We start from the raw sequence: 22,057 nt of genomic DNA on the forward strand, positions 1-22,057 counted from the left end.
CGATGAGGTGGCCTGTGCTGGAGAGAGCCTTTGCAAGGCTCCCATCTGACAGGGCATTGGACTGATCTCAAGGAGTCAAATTCTTCTGGATGAAGTCAGCTGTCTGGGCTACATCCTGGGCATTTGCCACTGCTTCAACTTGGGCAGAACCAAAAATGTGAGGAATCAACAGTGACCATCCACCCTGCCCTTCAACAGGGCATGAGTCTTCTACTTCCTTGCAGCACGCTAACATGCCTGCAAGCACAGTGCACTCCAACCACCAGGAGCTGATGGAGCAGCCCAGCAGCAACCACTCATTATCACCATTAGGAAAGGTGGACATAACTACACCTTAGACTTCTGGATTCAGGTACGCAACCTAAGATAGCTGCACCTCTTGTAAATGGCGTACTCTGTTGGGGTGTCGTCAATGCAAAAAACTACTTACACCAGCTCACACAGGGGATTTGCTCCCATGTGTTTGTCCCTGCCCAGACAACCCATCCATTGGGGTGGTGAGAAGCACCCTGGGCCTCAGGTGCACCCTTAGCAAGCCCCAGGGGCTGGAAGGTATCACGGCAGCTGAAAATCTGCTACGGCTGGGCTGCAACACAGCCTGTGAGCTGGGGCGAAGAGCAACACATTTACTGTCAATACAGAGAAAGCTACAGAGGGGGCAGACAGCAATCTCAGCAGCTGATGTCAAAAGTACAAGGGGGACGCTTTAATGAGCTTTAATTCTCTTACATTCTCCCGGAATACCTGGTGTCTCAGGCGATCTCCAGAGAGCCCTCGGTGTCCTTCTCCACAACCATAGGCACAACCCAGGGACTTCACAATTTTGATCAGCATTGTGAGTGCCAGCCTGTGGGTGCTGACAGACGGGCCTTCATCCTGAGGGTCACAGAGGGAAAGATGGTGTGAAACCCTGGCACAACCACTGGCATTGTGTTAGCATTTTACTTTTAACAAATTGCTGTCCTTCTCTCCTCTCAGACACTCCATTACTGAGTAGGTACTCTTGAAATGTTTACTCCAATTATTTTTCAAGTTCAGGGACCAGCCCCCTCCTTTTCAGTTCCCCTCAAAAAGTCATGCTATAAATGCGAAGCCCCCTACATGCTGCTATGAATACCATTCAGCACTTCAAAAAATTCTGCCTGAAAAACAGAGTCGGCTTGCTTGAGCAGAAAAACAAGCATCTTTTTAAAATGCCTTAGGTATTATGCTACTATGAATTGCAACTTTGGAGGTCAGCAAGAGCATCTCTTGGCTAATTCTCATAGCAATACTGAAAAATTTATGATTTCTGGCCATCAAAGAAAAGAAACTGTGCTCACACACTGGATTCTAGTTTTCCTTCTAAGTTATGAATAATAAACCTGAAGAAAACATTGTGATTGAGACTTTCAGGCACTTTGACAAGATATTGAAAAGGTCCGTGCAAGGCTTGCAAACTGCTTTCGGTAGCTGCTTCGCTGAAGTAGTTACAGTGCTTGAATTCTCAATCATGTTTCTTCAGTGGAACCCCAAGTGAGCACCAGAGCAAAACAAATTAATTTGTTGTTGCGGAGCAAAAAACAAAAGGAGGGAAAACAGGGCAGTTGCATACACATGCATGCTCAATCTTAACAGATCTTAACAGTACATTCAAGGAATGGTATAAAGGGAAGCAAGACAAACCTTTTCCTGTTTTTTGTCACTCTTCTCATACGGTCCTCCTCCTCCTCCACCACCTCCATCACTTCCACCTCCACCTCCTCCACCACTTCCACCACCTCCTTCTTCTCCTCCATCTCCAGCTCCACTAACTGGGGGAGGCCCAAATCCACAAGCTGAAACACCAGAAGCAGCCCCTTTGAGCTGGAAGGATCCTTCACTTGGTCTCTTTTCAGGGGCCTCATTTTCTTTGTTCTCACTCTTCCTCCGAACCTTCTCTACACAGGGCACCACACCAAGCTGAAGTAAACACTCCACAATGTTCAGTGCCACATCACAAATCCGGGAACTGATGTCATGGTTCAGGACCAAGTAAACAGCCTTCAGGACCACCTGGGAGATTCAAACATCATATTTAAAGTCAGACTTATTTTCTCTCCTGGTACTACGTAGTGCCTGGAAATTCTAGTCATAGACCAGAGACTCATTATAGCAGGCACGGTACAAACTCAGAAAGAAGTACACACAACCCTCAACCCAAAGAGCCTACAATCTAGGTGTAAGACAAGAAACCGCAGGCTGGGCACAGTCAGGCAGAAAAGGAAACCATGAGATGACATCTGTGAGCCTGAGAACACTGCTTCAGTGCACCAGGAGCTGTCAAGTCATTAAGGGGAATGCAGAAAAGGTGAGTTTTAAGGTGCCATTAGAAGAAAGGTGCTATTCAGTTTTATATTATTTTATAGGCAACTTGGTGCATGCCCCAGGAACACAGCCATTACATAGTATCACTTAAGATTTGACGTGTGCATTCCACATGCACATGCGCTCCTTGCAAGGAGTAAAAGGAGTTGCAGTATCTCAGAGGAGACTTTTACGATATGCACAAATGTATCTGACTGACCTTTATGTACTGCTGAGAGAAGTCATATAAAGAGGTGGAGGAAAAGCCCATCAAAACCCTGATCTCAATGGTACAGCTATATTGACAGAAGAGGGACCTGGCTTTCCTCATTCCTTGCCAATTACCGAGAGATCCAGCATGCCATTCTTGTGGACAAAGTTGTTGGTTCCATCAATGTGATCTGTATCCTCCAAGCAACTGTAATTGATGCAGGAGTCTGTCAGGCTCCGCGGGAGGTTGGCACATGCGAGTGGCTCATGGGGCATCTCAGGGATGGGCACCTGGTTGCAAAGCTTTCTCATGTGCTCACTGAAGAAATCGGCGTAGCCCACATTGAATGAGGCCAGGGTAGTGTTGAAGGTTGCCACAGTGATGGTGGAGATCTGGGACCGCACTGCAGGGAGGAAAATGGCTACCCGTAAACTTCCATCTCTAGAGTTATGAAATGGAAAACTGAGGCTGTGCTTATTTACAAGAAGGGAGCAGCTCTCAATGCAGCTTGTAATGCCGAAAGACAAGACAGGTTCCTATCATGGGTACAGAGATGAAAGCACAGATTCATTTCTTCCTTTAAGCCAGTGTAAATTAGAACAATCCCAAGCTTGCTCTAGCAGCACAGTTCCATGGCAGCTTAAGTTGATCTCAGTCAACTGGGCGGTTAAATAGATCAGGGAGCTCAGCCAGCCTAAATCTAATCCAAAAGGGGGATTAGATTTTGGCCAGCTTTGCTCTCTGTATTGGTCCAGTGCCTGGTCTTATAAGCAGCACTGCCTCTGCATGGGAAAGAGGAAGGACTTTGCAGCTGGAAGCAGGAGTGAAGGCAGGGTAACAGCAGCACCAATTTGGAACAGCTTTCTAAGTCACACCAGTTTGAAATATTTCATCACACCAGTTGAAAAAAAATGGCACAGTGTGTTCCTAACAGTACCTGTGACAGCCTAAATCATCTCCAAAACACAAAGCTGACTGATTAGAAAGGCAATGTGGTGTCTAAGTTCACAGTGCTCAGAGAAGGGATCTCGTGACACAGCCAAGCTTAACTTTAAATTAGTTAGCTCAGGTAGTGACAGCGTTTTGGCTACACTAGCCAATTTTTATCAAAGATTCACCATGGTTTTACAACTCATGCTGAACTCCAGGCCACGATGTTAGTAATTTCCCACACTTAGTGCTTTGTAAGTAGGTTTATACACTCTGTGGTGTAGAAAGACCCTATGTCTCCCATAGCATTGACTGGATCACCTTCTGCCAGACAGTCCAGTAACAGGGCTATGGAATAATGAAGGACCTCTACCTAAGGCTATTTAATGTGTTCTAATGAATAAAATATCATACATCTAACAAGAATCTTCAAGCACTGACTCAGCAATGGACTGGTTATGTTACGCAAATAACAACTTGCCAGGGTGGTGGTAACTACATCTCATCATAGCCTGTGCAACCCTGCTAGCACTGAACTAGCAGTATTTGTTAGGAGAAATGTTCTAAGGCTGACAGCAGTAACTTGAACTATGCTACAAGCTGGTCAATGATCAGGGCGGGAATTAGCCGCCTGTAAACAGAGGATTACTTGCTGGCAAGAGTGACTTTTTAATGGCATTGACTGAAATTTGCATGGTGAAGATAAAAATAAAGATGGAATTAGGAAATTTTGTTCCTGAGCTACCAAGTTTGATGATTACCCAAGGGTAGCTATTTTTGTTTCACTAAGGTTTTGCTTGAAATGACTAACAAAAATCCATATTCAAATCCTACATAAAGTAACTTCTCCTGTGTTGAATCTTTATTTCATTATCACTAATAGGTCTGATTGCCGGATGGGACTCTCAGAGGCAGGGAAGGACGACTAAGGACTCTTCATTTACATTCATGCACACCTGCAGCACGTGCCCATGTGCCCCTGACTCCTCTTGAGCAGCTACCTAGGACACAATTAATTTTTCATCTCTGCTTTTCAGTGTGTCAGTCAGAAAAAATTACTTCATTAGCAAATGTCTCCTGGACAGGGAAAGTAGATAACAGAATAAATAATATTGGGAAATAATGAATGACCAATATGCTTGGACATAGTTGGTCATATAAAACAAAAGAAATATGTACTATTTGTACTTACTCTCTAACTACAGAATGGTTTGTTCAAAGTTGTAGACTACCACTAGAAATAGTATGATTTGTCCCATTATTCTTATAGTTGCTGCACAATTGTACCTGGGGTACCACTAGAAAAACAAGCATTGCATATGACTACGTTTTAGAAAATATTTGGCTTGGAAGCTGGTGTAGTGAGTGGGATTACTGCCCTATAGAACAAATACAGGTTGGGAAGACAGACTCCATAAAATTGATCCAGGAGAAGAGCCTTGCCCAGGAGACACAGAACAGAAGGAGATATGCCCATGCTGAATTAGAGCTGATGTAAATCCATCCTCTCAGACTATTCAGATTTGCTGTGCTAAAAGAGTACGGATCTTTGAGAGCTCCAAGGCTACAGCACATACCATGTGAGTGCATCTGTAGCCTCCTAGGTATGCTGCCTGACAGCTTGTGCAGAGACAGACTGTGCCCTGCTCCACGGGGCGTGTGATATCCTGTGCCCTCAGCAAAGTTTAAGGTTGCACTTGCCACAAGTCAGGCCCAATCTCTACGACCAGGTTTTGCCAGCAGCACTGCGCACGAGGAAGAAAACAAAATCACTGTGTTTAGGCAGTAGGAGCAGTGCTAGCAAAGTGCTCTGGTGCAGACAGCTGTGCTGACAGAAGAGAGCTTTCCTCTGCTTTGTTTGACAAAGGTGGTGTCGCCCTGCCAACAGAAAGACTCCTCTTTTGGGAGCAGACTTGATCCCACCAGGAGTTCTCCCATCTCTCCCATCATGGTCACACTGGCATTGCTATTTCTGCAGAGGCCTCCAAGACAGATGAGCCCTAGGGTGACTTCAAGTAAATTTCAAAGTCAAGCTTCTATTTGGAACCAGGAGAATTAAGAAAAAAACATGATTCTCGGCACAATCCAGCAGCTGTGGACTGCGAGGGGGCACTAAATACCACAAGATTCCCCATGAAACCACTAAAGTTAGCAATGCCAAGTTTCTGCCCAAACTTCTGTGCTGTGTTGTGGTAAGGCAAAAAAAACCCGCAAACCCTGCCTTCTCCCTGCCGATGGCTGCCAATTTTTTTGACGAACTGCACCAGACAAACATGAAAGGTTTGGAACATTTTTCTACACAGAGCAAAAAAAAACCTCAAGAGATGTGGGGAAAAAAAAGGAAAAAACAATTAGTCATACACTCAGACATGGAAACAGTAACACTTCCTCAGCTTCTTGGGAGTTGATATTTCGGCGAAACGTTGCTTTCCTTATGTGTTAAATTTACCTTCTTTGACTGTGTTTTCTCCATGGCTGTTTGAGTGGTCGGGCAGATCAGAGACCAGCGTGTGATGAGAGTGTGAATGCCTAGCGCTCAGGCTCTCCATCTCCGTCGCTGTGTCAGAGCTCCCTCGCCTGGTAAACTTTCCTAGGGTGAAGACAAGAAATGGATATTTAGTTTACTCATCTGAGAGGTGCTCGGAGGCAAGAGACTGTAGCTGAGGTTAGAAACTGAAGGATTGGAGTTCACAAAAGTCAAGGCCATCCGGGACCCTGTGAAGCAGAACCACACATTATGGTGGGATATATTGCAGGGGTTCATTGACGTAACGATCGAATGTACCAACTCTCCACAAGGCTCTTCCCCTCAGCACATACTGATTTAGCTGATACCCACATTGTCATCCACCAGCAGCTTCAGGAAAATAAGACTGGTCTGCACTGCAAGAGTCCATTCTTTGGGGCAGGTTATAGGAATTTGGTTTCTTCTCTCCTTGTCCAAAAGAAATAGGTATATTGAGGAGTGCTAAAGCAAAGGAAGTTCTTCAGGAATACAAAAAAACACAAATCAAAAGAACCTACTGAAAGCGGGGGACTGTCTCTGAAGTAGTCAGGATCTGTTGACCATCACATCTGAAATACATGATTTCACTGAGATATCAGAAAGAATGAACTGTAGGTTAAGCCAGGACAAGAATTTGGAGCCCCTGAGATCAAAATTTAACAAACTTCTTGAGCTACTGAAGATGTGGGAAGGAGGATTTGGATACTAAATATGTTATTCTAGTATAAATCTGTACATGTTTGTATATTAACTATTGACAAAACACATATGAATCTTTAAGAATTCACTTGGCTAAGCTCATTGTCCTGTGTCCCAAAGAGGGACATGTTTACAACGGAGAGCTTACAAAAACAATGCCATCTAAGCTGGTGAAAGTGAGAAGGGTCTGACATGGCCTTAGACAACCATTAGGCATGGCCTTAGGCAATCATGCTTATCACCTCCAAGAAAGGGTGCCAGGATGGAAATCCATGACATTAGGAGTAAGTTTGTGAAACATAAACAATGCCTAGACACTCTGCAGTGAACTTGGAAGCTTGAAGGAGCCACTATTTAGATTTAAACACTACCTTTGCAATATCAAGACAGTGTAAGCCTCACAATCTGAGACAATATCGCTTTTATATTGTATCCAACATTCACTTGAGGAAGACTCTGAATATTTTTCGCCATACTCCTAAAGACCATATTGCTGTCTCTCCAGAGATTTGTCTTTAAAAAAAGAGGATGCAAGCATTCCTTGAATCTATTTTAAGCTGCAGTTGTGCAATGCTTGCTACCACTCAGGGAAAGTGTATTCAAGTGGTACAGACATCACTATCGGTTGCTACAGTATTTTACATGCTAATACAGCTATTATTCCAGTAAAGATGGTAGTTTTCAGAGAAAAAGGGAACTAAAGTATAAGTCATTCAAGGTCTGCTGTCAGCACAGTTGCCACTTCTGCAGAGCCAAGGACATAAGGTGGCAATAGGATGGATGAAGAAATAAAGAGCCTCTGTTGTTCTCTGAATGTTCAGAACAGGAATGACACAGAACTTGGGGAAGAGATAACAACATCTCACCTAATATGGTGGTTTGCCATCCTCCTCTCTCAATGCCACGCCGGTCCTCTCCGATTCCAGAGAAACTGCCGAAGGAGAAAGTGCTGCGAGTGGGCGAGACATCCAAATGATCCTCATGGAGGAGGAAGGGCACCCCCATCCTTCGTTGCCGCTTTTTCCCAGTATGGTGGAAAGGAATTGACCCTTTGCGCTCACGCTCCCTGTCCTCTTTGCGGCTCTTAAACTGCAGGAGGAAGAGGAGCAGATAAGAGAGTGGGTAGAGGCTTTGAAGCATGGCAAACTACCATTTGAGGGAAAAAGATAATGCGGATGTATGGCCCAAGTATAACCTTCCACTCTGAGCTTTTTATCTTGGCCATTTGTCCTGATAGCAACTATCTGCACTCCGGGACCACATGAGTATTTAAAGGAACCCAGCCTTGCCCTAGGCACGGATGCCCTCGTATAATTTTATGACATTCTCAGACCATGAGCTAGATTCACAGAATCCACAAAACTCTGCTAAGTGTACTGGATGGTTGCAAACCCAGAGCTTCATGAGGTAAAAACATCAGAAGAACTCTCTGAATTAGCTGGAACTCCAGTGAGCACCAGTGCTTAAAAATCAGCACTGTTTGAGTACTCTCCCCTCCAAAAACAGTTATTTGAATAAAGATTTCAGTATTGTGTTTGGAATGTGCATATAAAAACCTATGTAATAACACACAGAATCACTTCCAATGAAAAGATGTCAATCTCACATACGGCATGAATATATAGTCCAAGCAGACCTTCAGCTGCTACTTGGCAGGACAGCGAGGTGCTGAATCATAGGTAAATAAAGTATAATTTTCTTCCACTTACTTTTTTGAAGATGTTCATCCCCAGGTCTGTGGAGAGATCTGGAACTGCTGGTCTACGCAAGTTGGTCAGCGAAACCTTGGAAAATGCCTCTGCACTTAGTGATTTTTCTTCCTCATTACATTTCATTGTAAGATCCTGCAGCTCCCAAAAGACGACAATAAACGCAAAGAGAAATAGAGAATAATCAGCTTAAAAAAAAAAAAAAAAGAGCTACTTCCAAGAGCTGTCATAGGAGCACTGTAGAGGAAAAGGACCTTCAATTCATTACACAAAACACTATTCACACATTTAAAGAAAAACAAATGAACAACCAACCAAAATTTAGAAACTCCCAGAATTATTGACTTTGTCTAACATTTCTGTCACCACAGGAAAAAAAGTACAGCACATTGCGCTGCTACGGAAAGCCTCAAGCATTGCTGTCAGTGTGGTCTAGTGGCATGGAAGACCATGTTCTATTCTAATCTGATTCTGATCCCAGGTATGATTCTGGGTAGCTGATCACCTTCTTGAGGTCTTGGTTTAGTTTTATGAGCAATCACAATGGCTACCCCTTTTGAAGCGCCTTATTTAAGATCTAAAAGAATATGCCCTTAATAATATATGCCTTTAAACATGTATTTTGGAACTGAACTGCAATAAGCAGCACTCTTCCTTCAAGAGATTTGATTTGTAAAAAAATAATTTACTCACTAAAGAAACCCAAGACTTCTACATCACTAAGCATCCGTCACTTGCAATAAGAGTGCTCCAAGATCTGTCCATCATAGTTCTCATCACAGTTCATATTTGTGAAAGCCCCTACAGCTACAGCACACAATATTTCACGACAGTGAAAACCTTGAGATAATTTACTCTACTCTCAGCAGAGGGTACTCCACTCCCCTTCCGCACTGAGCACAATGCACTACACCTGCCTGCTGTAAAGAAAGGCTTTGCTACAAAAGCTGGCATAAGCTCAGCTCCTGGCCATCTGTTCTCATTAAAGATCTGATGCCACTTTTCATGAGATGTTTGTGCAGCTGACCTGACCAAATTCCCTCAGGATAATTTTCCTCTGCCTAAATATCAGCTTGTTTCCAAGGGAGATGCTCTTTTTCCCTGCTCCCCCATCAGAAAAGTTATGCTAAGCAACTGGGTCATGTTAAAACAGCTTTTTGCTTTCAATCCAGAGATAGCCATAAAACCACAACAGATGAAGCAACTCCTATGGCATAGGAGGTTTAGACTCTGCCTAGCCAGACTGCATTGCAGAGCTAGTCAGCTCTGCAATACACCAGCCTGCAGTTTCATGCATACGAAGGCCCAGCAGAAGCCGGTGACAGTCTTTGCAGTTGAAGCCTTAAGCACTGGCTACAGTGTTTGCAGTACCGGGCTACCAAGGACCACACGTTCTTCACAGACTTTTCAGACAAATCAAAGACTACCCTTGAATCCTTCCTATCAATTTTATCAACACAAGAATGAAGGAGATGCACAACAGAAAGATTCCTCTTCACGGTTGTTTTCAGTCAAGGTATGCTTTTAAACCATTTTGCATACACGACTAAAGATTCAGGGGAGGAGTCATCTGTAAAATCCAATAGACAGCAAATCAGGATTCAACCCTAGGTGGTCTCAACAGCAAGGCCAGCAAGTACTCCATATGGCTTTGTTCTTAGCTTTTACATCTCTCTGACCTCTTCCGGCTGGAAAACATCATATGAACTTATTTCAGATTCATTACCTTTGTCCATTAGTTACTAAATCAGTGTTTTATTAGGTGGCTTATGGTCACCAAAAGGACAGAGTAAGGATCAGGGCCTACTGTGATACAAGCCATACAAACACGCAGGAAGATACAGTCCCAGTTCTGATATCTGCTTAGGGTAGGTATCAAGAAAACGACACTAGAAAAGCAAATTACAGAATCACCTTAAATCTACAGTGTGGTATATGACGTATTTTAATGAATCAAGCTAGCACTCCTGTTGAAGACTGATTAAAAATGTGGCTATTCTGTGCAGTAGGCTATGTGGCAATAAGGACACACATAAGATGGCTAAGAAAGCAAAGCAGTTTGAGGGCCGCTACTCTGGATTTTGTTGTTTCGGTTTTGTATTGCCGTCCTTCTGCATGACTGTGTGGCTACCAGCTCATTAGTACTCTCAACTCTCAAGATATTACACTTGAGACTCTTGGCTTTATATTAGCATTGCAGTGAGCGCTACAGCTGCATTCATCTTATGCTTAATTTAAGCTTTGGCTCTTTGCCCCTGCAGTGTTAGTGAAGGACTGTTGAGGTTTGTGAGCCTCTGAAGGTTTCATTTCCTAGCCCTGTCCTTATACTGAATTCACTGCATATGAGTGCAATGCAGGCTTCCTTTATCACATGTTGCCAGGTCTGAAATATGTTTAGACTAAAGTCATTTTCTAGAGGAAGCTAGTATTCATGTTACTCACACGCCATCCAGTACCCCCCTTTTCCTATGCAACAAGGGGTGCTGGTATGCTGCACTGAATCTTTTTCTACTTTGCTCTTCAGTTTACTAGGCAATACATGGAGGATGTTTCTCATGTTCTCTCGATCCCAACTGCTTCAGCCTAAGTTTATATTTGAAATGTGATTTCATGCACACAGAAACCAAAAAGAAGTGTGAGAGTTTTGCTGAGGCTTAGGGAGATGCAGGAAGTTACCCTGATAAACTGTGGAAGAAGAGAAAGAATGTGGATTTACCAGAAAAATCTACTGGTCCCTGATGTGGTTTGCAGGCAGCTGTTTTTGTATTTAATCAGTAGCAAGAACTGTCACTTTAAATCTATCATGCTGAAACACAGAGTGCTGATATTTTCGAGAAGTTATTGATCAACCTTTGAGCAGAAATGATGACATTGTGTTAGGAATTTAAGATCTGGACTGAAAAAGCAGGCTTTAAGCATATCCCTGTGTCAGATGACCTTGTGAAGTCTCAGCATACAGCCCCTTGTGTTGATGGAAAGAAACGACAGATCTTGGTGCTTTGGAGGTGGCACTCTGTCCTCTGACTAGCAGAGAGCCTTGAGTGATGCGACTCTGAATTTAAGAACAGCATTTAAGTCTCTACGGTTGGCTAGGATGAAACAGAGCCTAGGTGATCCTGCGCATTGCACAGATTTCAGTCCTCAGAGTAGTAAAGAAGGGGAGCATGAGCTGAAACTTTTGCTGCATGCAAGACCGTTTCACCTCCTCCATCACAGCTGTCCTGTGTAACAAATTGGAAACCTTTTTAAACAGGATTCCAGTTTGATGAAGTACAGTAAAAATACACAGGACTGACACAGAGGTTACCAAAAGCAATCAAACCTAGCCCTAGAGGGAAGAATGCCCTGGACAGAGTCCTCATATTAACAGCTAGAAAGTACCCAGTGGAATTGCCAAATGGATTTAACAGACAAATGTTAGGGAAGAGCAAGTGAGTAAAGGAATTTTCTGCAAAAGAAACAGCCTGGAAAAGCAAGAAACAGCCAAATGTGTGAAAGGAGGGAAGTGTCTCACAGCATATAGAGAAGAACCAGCACAATACTAGTGCAAACGGTGCCTATGGAAGACAACCCCATTCCTGGCCGAGAAGCACTGACTGCACTCCCTGTGGCACCAGTAGCTAAAACTTGCTAATGTGCCAAGTAACCAGGTTGTTACGAGCAAGGGCAAAGGGACAGTATATGCATGGAAACAGTGAACCACATCAACAGCAATATCTTCCAGTTCTCCCTCCAGGAGAGGATATTAAGGAGGATTTTCTGTACATGCACAGCAATCCTATAAAATCCCCATGCAGAGGTAGATTAAGACTGAAGAGTAATTCCCATCACCTGGCCTTGATGGAGATATGTCATGCTTTTACAGGGATGAAACAGGCAACATTTTATAGAAATGACACTAAACTATAATACAGTTTAAACACCACTTCTGCTGCTGAGCCCTTAAAACCACAAGTAACCACCAGCCCTCATAAAAATCATAAGAATGGCTGTAAAATCCCGAGATTTAAAAATAACAGTACTAATAAATACATTGTTTATGCTTGTCTTCTGGGTTATGAGCATATGGGCTGTACAGGAGAAAAGATATTTCACCCTTCTCCTTTCTAAAACAACAGGTCAAAACCTGCCAGAGCTCTACAATACTGAAAGCAAGGATTTTAAGAAAAAACTCAGAAAATTCTGAGTTCTGACTCCAAAAAGACATTTGACAGCAACATTAACAGAAGATAGAGCCTTTTACATGATGTGTGTCATAAAATTAGATTGCAAAAATGGAATCTGTATTAAATTTTGTTAGGCAGTTCCATCAACTCAGTAAATCAGAATTTTGCTGTTAAAAGCCTACATGACAGGAAAAGAGCACACAACCTAAAAGTAGCACAAATCAACAAGGAGATTAACTGAAACTGCAGCAGCATCCCCTTTTTCTCCCTGGAAGAACAGTGAGCTACCCAAAAGAAGAAACATTTAACCTCTAACACAAAGATCTTTACTGCACCAACGTCAGGAGTCTGGGGTTCCTCTTCCAGCAAAACAGGGAGCAAGTCTTGGCACCTATTAGGACAGTTTGTCTACTGAGGTTTTGTCAGCAAATATAAAGGTAAAAGTAATGCAACAAGAATAACAGCAGGAGAAGAGGTAACAACATGGAGGGCTTTTGCTTTGTTTGCAAAGTCTACTCCAATATTTTAACCCGAATGTTTGCGTGCAGTGCGCAGTGCCATACCAACTGCAATTCCTTTTCTCTGTTTTGAAGGGTTACACCAAAGAAGCTCAGCGAGTCCTGAGCATTACACTGTAACACAAAGGCAGTCTGATTTCTTCTGACAACTACTTTAGTATATTCTCATATTAAAAACTAACGTTATCACAGTTCACCCTAGATTAATTATCCCAAATCAACCCTCATGCTTTCAGCAGTCACCAGCTCTGACTCTCTGCATCAGATTCTGCCTCCAAAGCCTTCATTGTTCTCAGGGTCTCTTTCTGAATCGATCCACACGTCTGACCTCCGCACAGTTTTACCAACACCAAAGCTGCGTTTTTCACTAGTTGTCCAGCCATCACTTCCCAGCATCATCACAAGAATTGCTATTTTCTTACTGATAGCAACTGCTTACCTGAGTTTTGTGGGTATTCACCAGAGAGGGTGCAGCAGCCACCATTGAGCTGCTGCGAGGTCTTGGTAAAGGGGTGATTTCTGGCTCAGGTGGTTTCTCAGGCTTTTCCTGTAGCATGTGCCTCAGCCTCTGCAGGTAGTATGTTAGTGACCACTGTGTGCCCTCCTCCGACCAATGTGGCTGCAGCAGGCAGCGCAGCACCGCCACATCAAAGTATGTGGCATAGCGAGACTTCTGGCATGGTGGAATCACCAAGGATACCCTGTTCCAAAAAGCAGGAGTAGAAATGTTAGTCACCAGGCTCCTTAGCCCTTCTTAGATACTCAGCTCTCTGAATAAAGAGCCACCCAGTGATGATCTGTCAGGTTTGTATATTCAACTGTTCTTAAGGGGTCACTCTCACTACCACAAAGTTTTCTTTGACAGCTGGAAGCCAGTTCTGTCCTAGAATACTTGCTGGTCCACCCCAAAAGACCCAAGAGCTCTACTAAGAGGCCTAAAATTTAGTCATTCATCAAGAGCTGTAAGCCATTCTCATTCTCTTGCCACCTGCAGAAATCACCAGGATGTGCACACAGCTGTGCCTGCTTGAGTTTGCAAGGACATTTGACACTGACCCTTTGGGACTTAGGCCCTGACAGAGGAAAGCCCTACTGAAGACACACAAGTGGATATTTTGGTTTCAGCTCCCTAGAGGACTCAAGTACATGTTTTGTTAAGTGTTTTCTTGGATAGGGTTGCTTTCTTAAACTGTGGTCTGAAGATAAGCCTCCAGCACCTGTGCTAACTGACCAATTTGTTCAGCTGGAAACAGACAACCCTTGAGCATCTGCTGTTCAAATATATATTTAGGAATGGTTTCCATTTGTACACATCAGGCCTTACTTAAGAAGGAGCAGGCAGGGCAGCTAAGTTAGTTAACCTTTTAAGCCAATTAAATTGATTCTTATACAAGTAAAAGTTATTGTCATCGACACTCTCTGCCAAGGTGTGCTAGAGAAAAGGACCATGTTTTAGCCTTCATTATCATTTTCCTGCCTTTCAGGTGATGTCATTTCCTGGTGGGTTTTAGAACAGGATTTCCTAAGTATTGTAGAAGTTAGCGCACCCAAATGCAAGATGTCTCTGGTAAGCCTCTGAAATGAGACTCCAGCAATTTCAAAGGGATATCTGTTTTCAGAGCCAATATTATTGCAAGAAAATGCCCCAACATTTTTACTATTTATTTTTTATACCACTTCTCCCCTAGCAGCGTACAACTTGTCTGATCTACCCCTTGTACAGTCACTAGCTGTTAGGAGGCAATCTGTCAGAAAAGAAGCAGTGAAAGGGAGTCAGAGAAATGACAGTCGCATGGCAAAAGAAGGTGTGAAATGCTGGGGTTGGGGCAGGAACTCTGGACATCTGTCTGGTTTTTTTGCCTGCCAAAGTAGACAATTTGAATGTTTCCACTCAGTATGTTAGAAACACACTTCTGTGTACTGAGTACTGCTGTGATTTTAAGATTCTGTAAAAATCAACAGCACTTCCGTGAATTGTATTCTCAGGCATTTGGGAATCATCACAAGAACATCAGGTTTGGTTTGTTGTTTTTTTTTAAAAAACCATTTGTATTATCAAGCCTGCTAAACAACATGCAAACAGCATTGGCAGGACAACCCCATATCCAGCTGGGTACCACCACATTCTGAACAGAGGTGTCCAAGGCCACAGTCCAGCAAAGCATCAGGGAACTAGCAGCAACGCTGACCAGTGGAACCTCTAAGTGCTTAAAGCAAAGTGCATGCTTAAGGTGCTTTGCTGGATCACTGCCCAGTGCCAAAAAGCTGCCCTGTGCATCCAAGGCAGATATAGGACTGGCAAAGGAGAGAGAAGTGTGCAGTGAACGTTGACACCACTTGGAATCAGGTGAACCCTGCTCCATATTACACGTTTGGAAACGGGGGGCAGGTGGCAAGGCTGGGCTTGGAGCAATGCGTGATTCTAGAACTCAAACCTGCAGGAGCTGGTTTGCTGCCAGACCCACAGGCCAACGTTGAAGGCACTTGGCGACGCAGACCAGCCTGTCTGTGTCAGCATATGTCACTACATGTAATCTATAGATTCAAAGCTACTCCCCTTGTGCTGTATTCAAGGTAAAAATGTTACAAGTTTGACGACTTTAAAATGAGCTGTTATAAAAACCTGAAAAACTGAATTAGGAAGGAGAAAACAATGATAAATGCAAATATGCTATAAAGTTTTCCCCATAAACCTGATGTGAAGGCTGTTTTTGTCACAGTCGAGATTGTGTCATATAGATGCATCCTGTAAAAAACCATAAGGATAGCTGGGATACTCAAAGCATCCGAGCAGAGGAAATACAGCCCATCACCTCAGTAGCAATTGTAATGGATGATGCATTGCTCCCTGGTCACTTTGCAGGACCCAGATCAGTGTTTGAGTCTAAATAGTCTTTCATGGCTTCCCTGTATGTGGCATAGGCAAACCTGAGGCACAACACAGCCTGGAGCAAGGCATGTTCTCCTCATGAAAGATTTGTCACTAAAGTCCTTCCTGCAAAGTCTGTTTCCCAGGCAGCGTGTTCAAGGCAGCAGCTGGATAAAGGGCTGTGGCTTTATTTGCTTCAGTGTTAACTGTATCATCTGTAAATGGAGAATTTCACTGTGGAGCGGGGATAATTAGCCAGGATCCAAGGAACAAGCCATTTGCTCAAGAAGTGTCTGAGGAACCAGAAATTAAACTCTGCACTTCATTTAGAAGGAAATCTAGTATTCCTATAATGGCTGCCTGTGAGTGCAGGGAGAGTGGAAAGGCAGCCTTCCTTCAACCCTGGGCCAAGGACAAAGGAATACTGCGGCTGTTGGTAAGTAGAGTAAACAACATTTGTTCCTCAGTTGTCTGTTGCTCAGCAACCAAAGCTCCCGGTACAGTTTTAACTGATCAATGAGTCCTGCAAATGAGGAAGCATAATGATGCTCTCTTCAAAGCCTGTCTGAAGCTTCATCCCCATAGCAACCACCAGACTCAGCTTGACAAATTGATCACCTGATTCTGTCTTCTTAAAAGGCTGCTTATTTTTCTACGGCTCTGCACTCTCTGAGCAGTAGTGTTCACACATAGAAAGGCAGTTCTGTCCCCAACTTCAGTTTTACTGGCTCACATTAATACAGATTAAATAAAGACCCAGAACTGACAGCAGGCTTGACACAAAATCCCAAGGGAAGCCTCCTGATGGGATCAGAGCCTTAGAGAATAGCTTTGCCCTTTCCACCAGTAGAAAGGGCGCACCAAATCCCTTTTTTGAGAAATCAGAGCCGTTCCTAGATCATATCCAGAAACCCACTCCATCCCACTTCTGTCACTGTAATGAAGCAATTTCTTAAAACACTGCAAAGTTTTGGATATGACATTTCCCAAAAGAGATAAGCAACAGGACCAAAATTTTCAGGAGGAGTTTAAGTGACACTCCTAAATACAGAGACACCTAAAAATATAGCTAGGCTTCCCTCCCTTTCCACCCCGTGAAAAGACCTGTTCGGCTTCATTTACTTTATGGCACTACTGAGTGACCAGCTCTACCAGAAATCTGGTTCTATCTTTACATGCCCAAATCTAGATTAAAAGAAGTTAATTTATCAGTGCCATGCTGGAAAACCATGGCCTGAGCTCCACAGGGCAGGCTGGGAGGATGTTTGCATGGCTGCACTTCTTTGTTAGTCTGTTCCTTTGAGCCAGTAGTCTAAAGCAAGCCAAGCAGCAGGATGCAGAAAAGGCCTAATGCAGGCAACGGAGAGAGGCTTGCAAAAATCTTTTGCTAAAGGGAAAGAAAACTTGATCAGAAAGAAGCCAGAAAAGATACCAGTTGCCTGAGACTGAATCCAGCTAAGGAGGGTTGAACCTGCAGGTCATTTGTTAGTGTCTTTAATCATAAGAAACCAACATATTAGAAAAGACCAAAGAAACTGTCCCAACAGGCCAGCTAGAGATTTCTCCAATGAAAGTGGCATTGAATATCAAGTGTCACCCCCTTGTCCATCACCCAGAACTGAAATTTGTTGAATTTAGAGTTTGAGATAAACATCCAGCACCCTTGGCATGTACAGACAACAGCAGACTCAAGAGAAAGGACTTCTGTGACCTCCACCATTGAGCCACAGCAGCCTAACTTTCTGCAGAAGGGGTTTGTACCTGGGATGTGCAGTACCTCTCTCCTGAGAGGTTTGGGAGGATACGCTTCCATCCAAGGAATTTCCACGATGACATGCTGAAACACTGGCCTTTGGAGGTACAGAATCTGGCTCAGTTGTCTCACAGACCACCTGTAGCCCCTTTAGATAATTTTAATAAAAGGAAGTAGGTATATAAACATATTTATCTCTCCAATATTAGTCTTCTTAATGCAATTTGTGTTTAGACATGACTATTACTTATACCATAACACCATGATAATACCACGGAGAAACTGATCGAGCCTGGGGCTTCTCGGTACTAGGCATTATACAAGCAAAGGGTAAGACTGGGCTCTTGCCCAAGAAAATACGTAAGATCAGGCTTCCATCCTATAAGACAGGATAAGGCCAAGGAAATCCTGTCAACTATACTCAGTACACTTTGGTTCCATCGCAGACAAGGTTGGGAGCCTTCGGAAGAACTGTGAAGAACTGCAGTTTCTGGAGATGGAATATTTTAGGGTGGTAACTGTAAGTGCTGCTTCAATATTAATTTCCCCCCTCCCTTAGCTCCTTATTCAAGCTTGTCTAACCTTAGCATAGAACTTACCTCAGTATGTCCACTGTCCAGATTAGGAGATTCACAAGTCACGCTCTGATTGTTGGTGGGAGAACTTCTCTTAGCTGAAAAAAAGAAGTCAAAGGAGGACATTTCAGGAATCACCTCTAATATTAAAACGTACCACTGAAAGGATAAACCAAAAAAACAAATCCAAAGCAGCCTCTCTGTGCTGCAGACTTCCTAGGTATTAGCCACAGCCATAAGAGGAAAAAGAAAAAAGGACTGTTTTAATTTTTGCACAATTCTTTCAGTTGTGTTGTCAACAGCATGGTCTACTGAAAATCTGTATTTCTTTAAAATTAAATTTGAATATAAATTTTATCCTAAATCCATTTGGCATCAAATTGTGTTTTGCTGTGCATACTAGTGCCTTTTATTTTGGAGCTCTTCCTCCTCCTATTTTCACATATATTCAGCTCCTTTTCTAGGTTACCTCTCTCAGAATGCATTGTGATTTCCAATTTGACATACGCCTTCCTCACAGGAAACACAAATGTCATAGAGAAAGTTTGATCAGCAATACTGTAGAAGAACAAGAGCATCACAAAGACTGGGATGACAATTCTTGAAATCCTGTCACATCGCAAGCTACGCAGATGCGACTTAGTATCAGACTGACTCCAAACAAAACATTGCAAAGCTTCTTCAGTAGAATCTTTTTAATTTGTTGTCTGAATGAAAATTTAATTAAATCTAACTTTTTTGTCCCAATTTGAGACAAGAATGCTAAGATAGCAGGATCTTCCTTGATATCAAGAACCTGATTCCAATTTTTATTTCTGTTCTGCTGAAAACGTTTTCAAAACATAAGAGAGTATTTTCATTTCAGACTTTACTCCTGAAGTTACTCTTTAGGGATTTTCTGATCACACTCCAGACCTATCGAAAAAATTTCAACAGTCGAAGAAAACCTAGAACTAATTTGTTTCGTTAGTTCCAGGGCTGAAATCCTATTTTTTAATTCCAGAAGTTGAAGCAGAGGGGCGAAGAGCTAGATGTCAAAGATGGTTTTAAAGCATTTGAAAGATTTGAATCTTTTAAATTCTGGACTGTCCCAGAGGTGTACAAAGCCTTCAGAACAAAATAAGACATCCAAAATGCTCGTCATCAGAAAAATCTGATTTAGCGAACTACATTTTCACTACTGTGAAAATTACAGCCCTGTGCTTTTGAGAACAAGCAAGCAATGCTACAGCGATACATCCAGCACACTTACAATTTACTACCTTGTAGAAATTATGCAAAACTATCATCTAAAACCATAAAAGTAAAAAAGATTTTTTAGAACTAGGCCAGACACAAAGGCTTGGAAGCATAAGCACCCAACTCCAGTCTCATTGTGGCTGTAGTACAAAGGAGGAGCAACCCTTCCAGTATGCAAAAGCAAATTCAACAACCTAAACCTTCTTTGGAGCCTCTTGAAACTACTTTGTTTAATTTCATAACATGGTGAAATTAAAATTTTAGATAGGAAGAGAACATACACTGTCAACTGCGTGCTATTCACTGTTAATTTTTGCCCAGTGCCAGCCTGGGAAAGCCTTCCTCACCCGTGTCAGGCTGTTGCTAGATACTGCCTTTGCCCTTCTCAGCAACTAAGGCAGACACGGTAAAACAGTGATACAAGGCTGCCAGGAAACGGCAACTCTGCTGAAGAGTCTCTCATCTCCTATTTAATTATTACGCAAATGTCAGTTGGCTCTGAGGGGAAACAACCTTAAACTACTCTCAAAGGTTTGACTAGTTCCTGCAGGATTAACATATTCCTTCAAATATGATGGCTACAGAACATAAGGCAGCAACAGACAACAAACAAAGGAAAGGTTTCCCAGCTCTCAGGAGCTACGTTACCGCAAAGTCACAGACCTGTAACGATGTTCCTGATTGGTTTTACAAGGGCATTGAAGGCAGAAACTTCAGGCTGCCTGTGTTCCCACATAGGCTGCCAAATAACAAGGCCACTAGCCAACCGAAATGTCAGGTCAGACTCCTAGAAAGACAAACAGAGGTCGTATCACACAAGCTCACAGAAGAGAATATTGTTTTGAGTCGGAAAGGATTGTCAGTCCTCTGATGCACAGATCTTACAAGAAATGAGTGATACCATGTGCAGTTCTGTGGTCAGTATATGCTACCTCAAGGGCCACTGACCCTACTCAGCAGATATTAATACATTTCAAGTATGGCTATTAAAAACATTAGGGAAATCTCAATACAAAAATATAGAAGAGGTTTTTTCCAAATTAAATTTCTATACTAGTTAATAAGCCTCGTTTTTTTCCAGGACATTAAACTGTAAAAGAAAAGGCCATCTCTGGGTCAGAAAGCATCCCTTCTGACCATATATAACCAGTTCATATTTAGTTAGTATTTAATCTCAACCTTAGGATTTACACTCTGAGACTTGAACTTCTTGCCCCAAAAGAATAAGAATACTAAATATTAAAACATTACTTAGAAATTGAGGAAACATGAAATGTAAAAAATCACTATGAAATAGCAGTATACAATAATGTTATTATTAGCACTGTTAGTACCCGAGCTATGTCAATACAGACACATTGGTACTACTTACACTTGTGCCATCATGGTTTACATATGCAAGTAGCTGAAATCATGAAAATTAGTACATGAGTATATCTTAGCAAGATCAAGGTGCAGGTATGCACTGACTTGACCTAAGGTCACAGCTACATTAGGAGACACTGATGCTGGTGTAGTCCAGCTATCCCCATAATGCAAACAAACATGGCAACAGCAGTTTTGGCAGTGTAATTACAGCTGCAGCACCGTCTCCTGTTGACATAGCTCCACATGCCGCAGTGGTTGAACTCGATGATGCATATGGAGCTAAAAGAACAGCAAGAGCTTATTGCTTGTAGCTCTCCAGCCCTTCTATTCCCTACTCTTCATGAGTGCCATCTCATCATAGTGAGCTCACAAGCCTTGTTATAAACTAAGCTTGTTTTTAATTACTGGTTTTGCTACGGAGCACCTTGCAAGGCTTTTGGAAGAGGTAGCAGTAACATGTTGCATTTTTACTTTGTACTGCTAGCTTTTAGTGACATGCCAACACTTTTATCTACAGTTGTTAAGTTACAGGATTACACACATCCCCCTCACGCCCCAAAAGCCTCATTTAAAAACACATTGCTAAATACACAAATCCTCTCAGAAGTTAGGAATTCCATCTTTTAGGTCTGCCTGTGCAACATGTATCATCTTCCTTGAGCACATGCATTACTTTGGTTATCTGATCAGACAGTGTTCATCCCCTGAGACTTCTACCTCTGTGAAACACAGAGGGGACAATGCTGACTTAGTGAGACAGTTGCATGCCTCATTTACCTCACCTTTTTTGAGATTTGCTTTCATGACAGAAACATGCATATTTTTGTGGGCTTTTCAGTGTTCATCACTACAGTATCTCAGAGATCTCACAGATTTTCAAGGTAAACCTGAGATACTGTTATTAACCCCATCTTCTAAATGGGAAACTACTTCCCAGAAAGATTAATATAAAAAAAAAATTGGAAACCTAATCTCTAATAGCCAGGATCTGCCTCCAGTTTCATTTCATTTATTCAAAAGGCAGCCCACATTTGTGTGTGTAGAATTCACTGGGAAGAATTCAGCATTTCTTTCTGTCATGTCCCAGTAGCCGACAGAGAAAATGTGGGACTAGTAAACAAGTATAAAAAATTTGGGCTAAATAAATTGAGCAATACTGTACAGGAACTCATTAGCAGAAGTAGGGAAA

The 22,057-nt window shown here is 42.6% G+C and overlaps 1 protein-coding gene across 1 annotated transcript in view; it reads right to left on the bottom strand.

The window, feature by feature from the left end:
* LOC104162118 (protein unc-80 homolog) overlaps nucleotides 1-22,057 on the bottom strand; it is a gene marked incomplete at both ends in the record, with an annotated part of 70,538 nt that overhangs the window by 38,292 nt on the left and 10,189 nt on the right. The window contains 10 exon segments of the mRNA XM_009700771.1: nucleotides 730-876; nucleotides 1,666-2,034; nucleotides 2,671-2,939; nucleotides 5,916-6,056; nucleotides 7,538-7,760; nucleotides 8,381-8,515; nucleotides 13,504-13,765; nucleotides 17,695-17,834; nucleotides 18,286-18,359; nucleotides 20,164-20,287. Coding sequence (XP_009699073.1) covers nucleotides 730-876; nucleotides 1,666-2,034; nucleotides 2,671-2,939; nucleotides 5,916-6,056; nucleotides 7,538-7,760; nucleotides 8,381-8,515; nucleotides 13,504-13,765; nucleotides 17,695-17,834; nucleotides 18,286-18,359; nucleotides 20,164-20,287 — 1,884 coding nt within the window.

This window comes from Cariama cristata, unplaced genomic scaffold, assembly GCF_000690535.1.
Source record: "Cariama cristata isolate BGI_N322 unplaced genomic scaffold, ASM69053v1 scaffold13385, whole genome shotgun sequence".
Taxonomy (NCBI): Eukaryota; Metazoa; Chordata; class Aves; order Cariamiformes; family Cariamidae; genus Cariama; species Cariama cristata.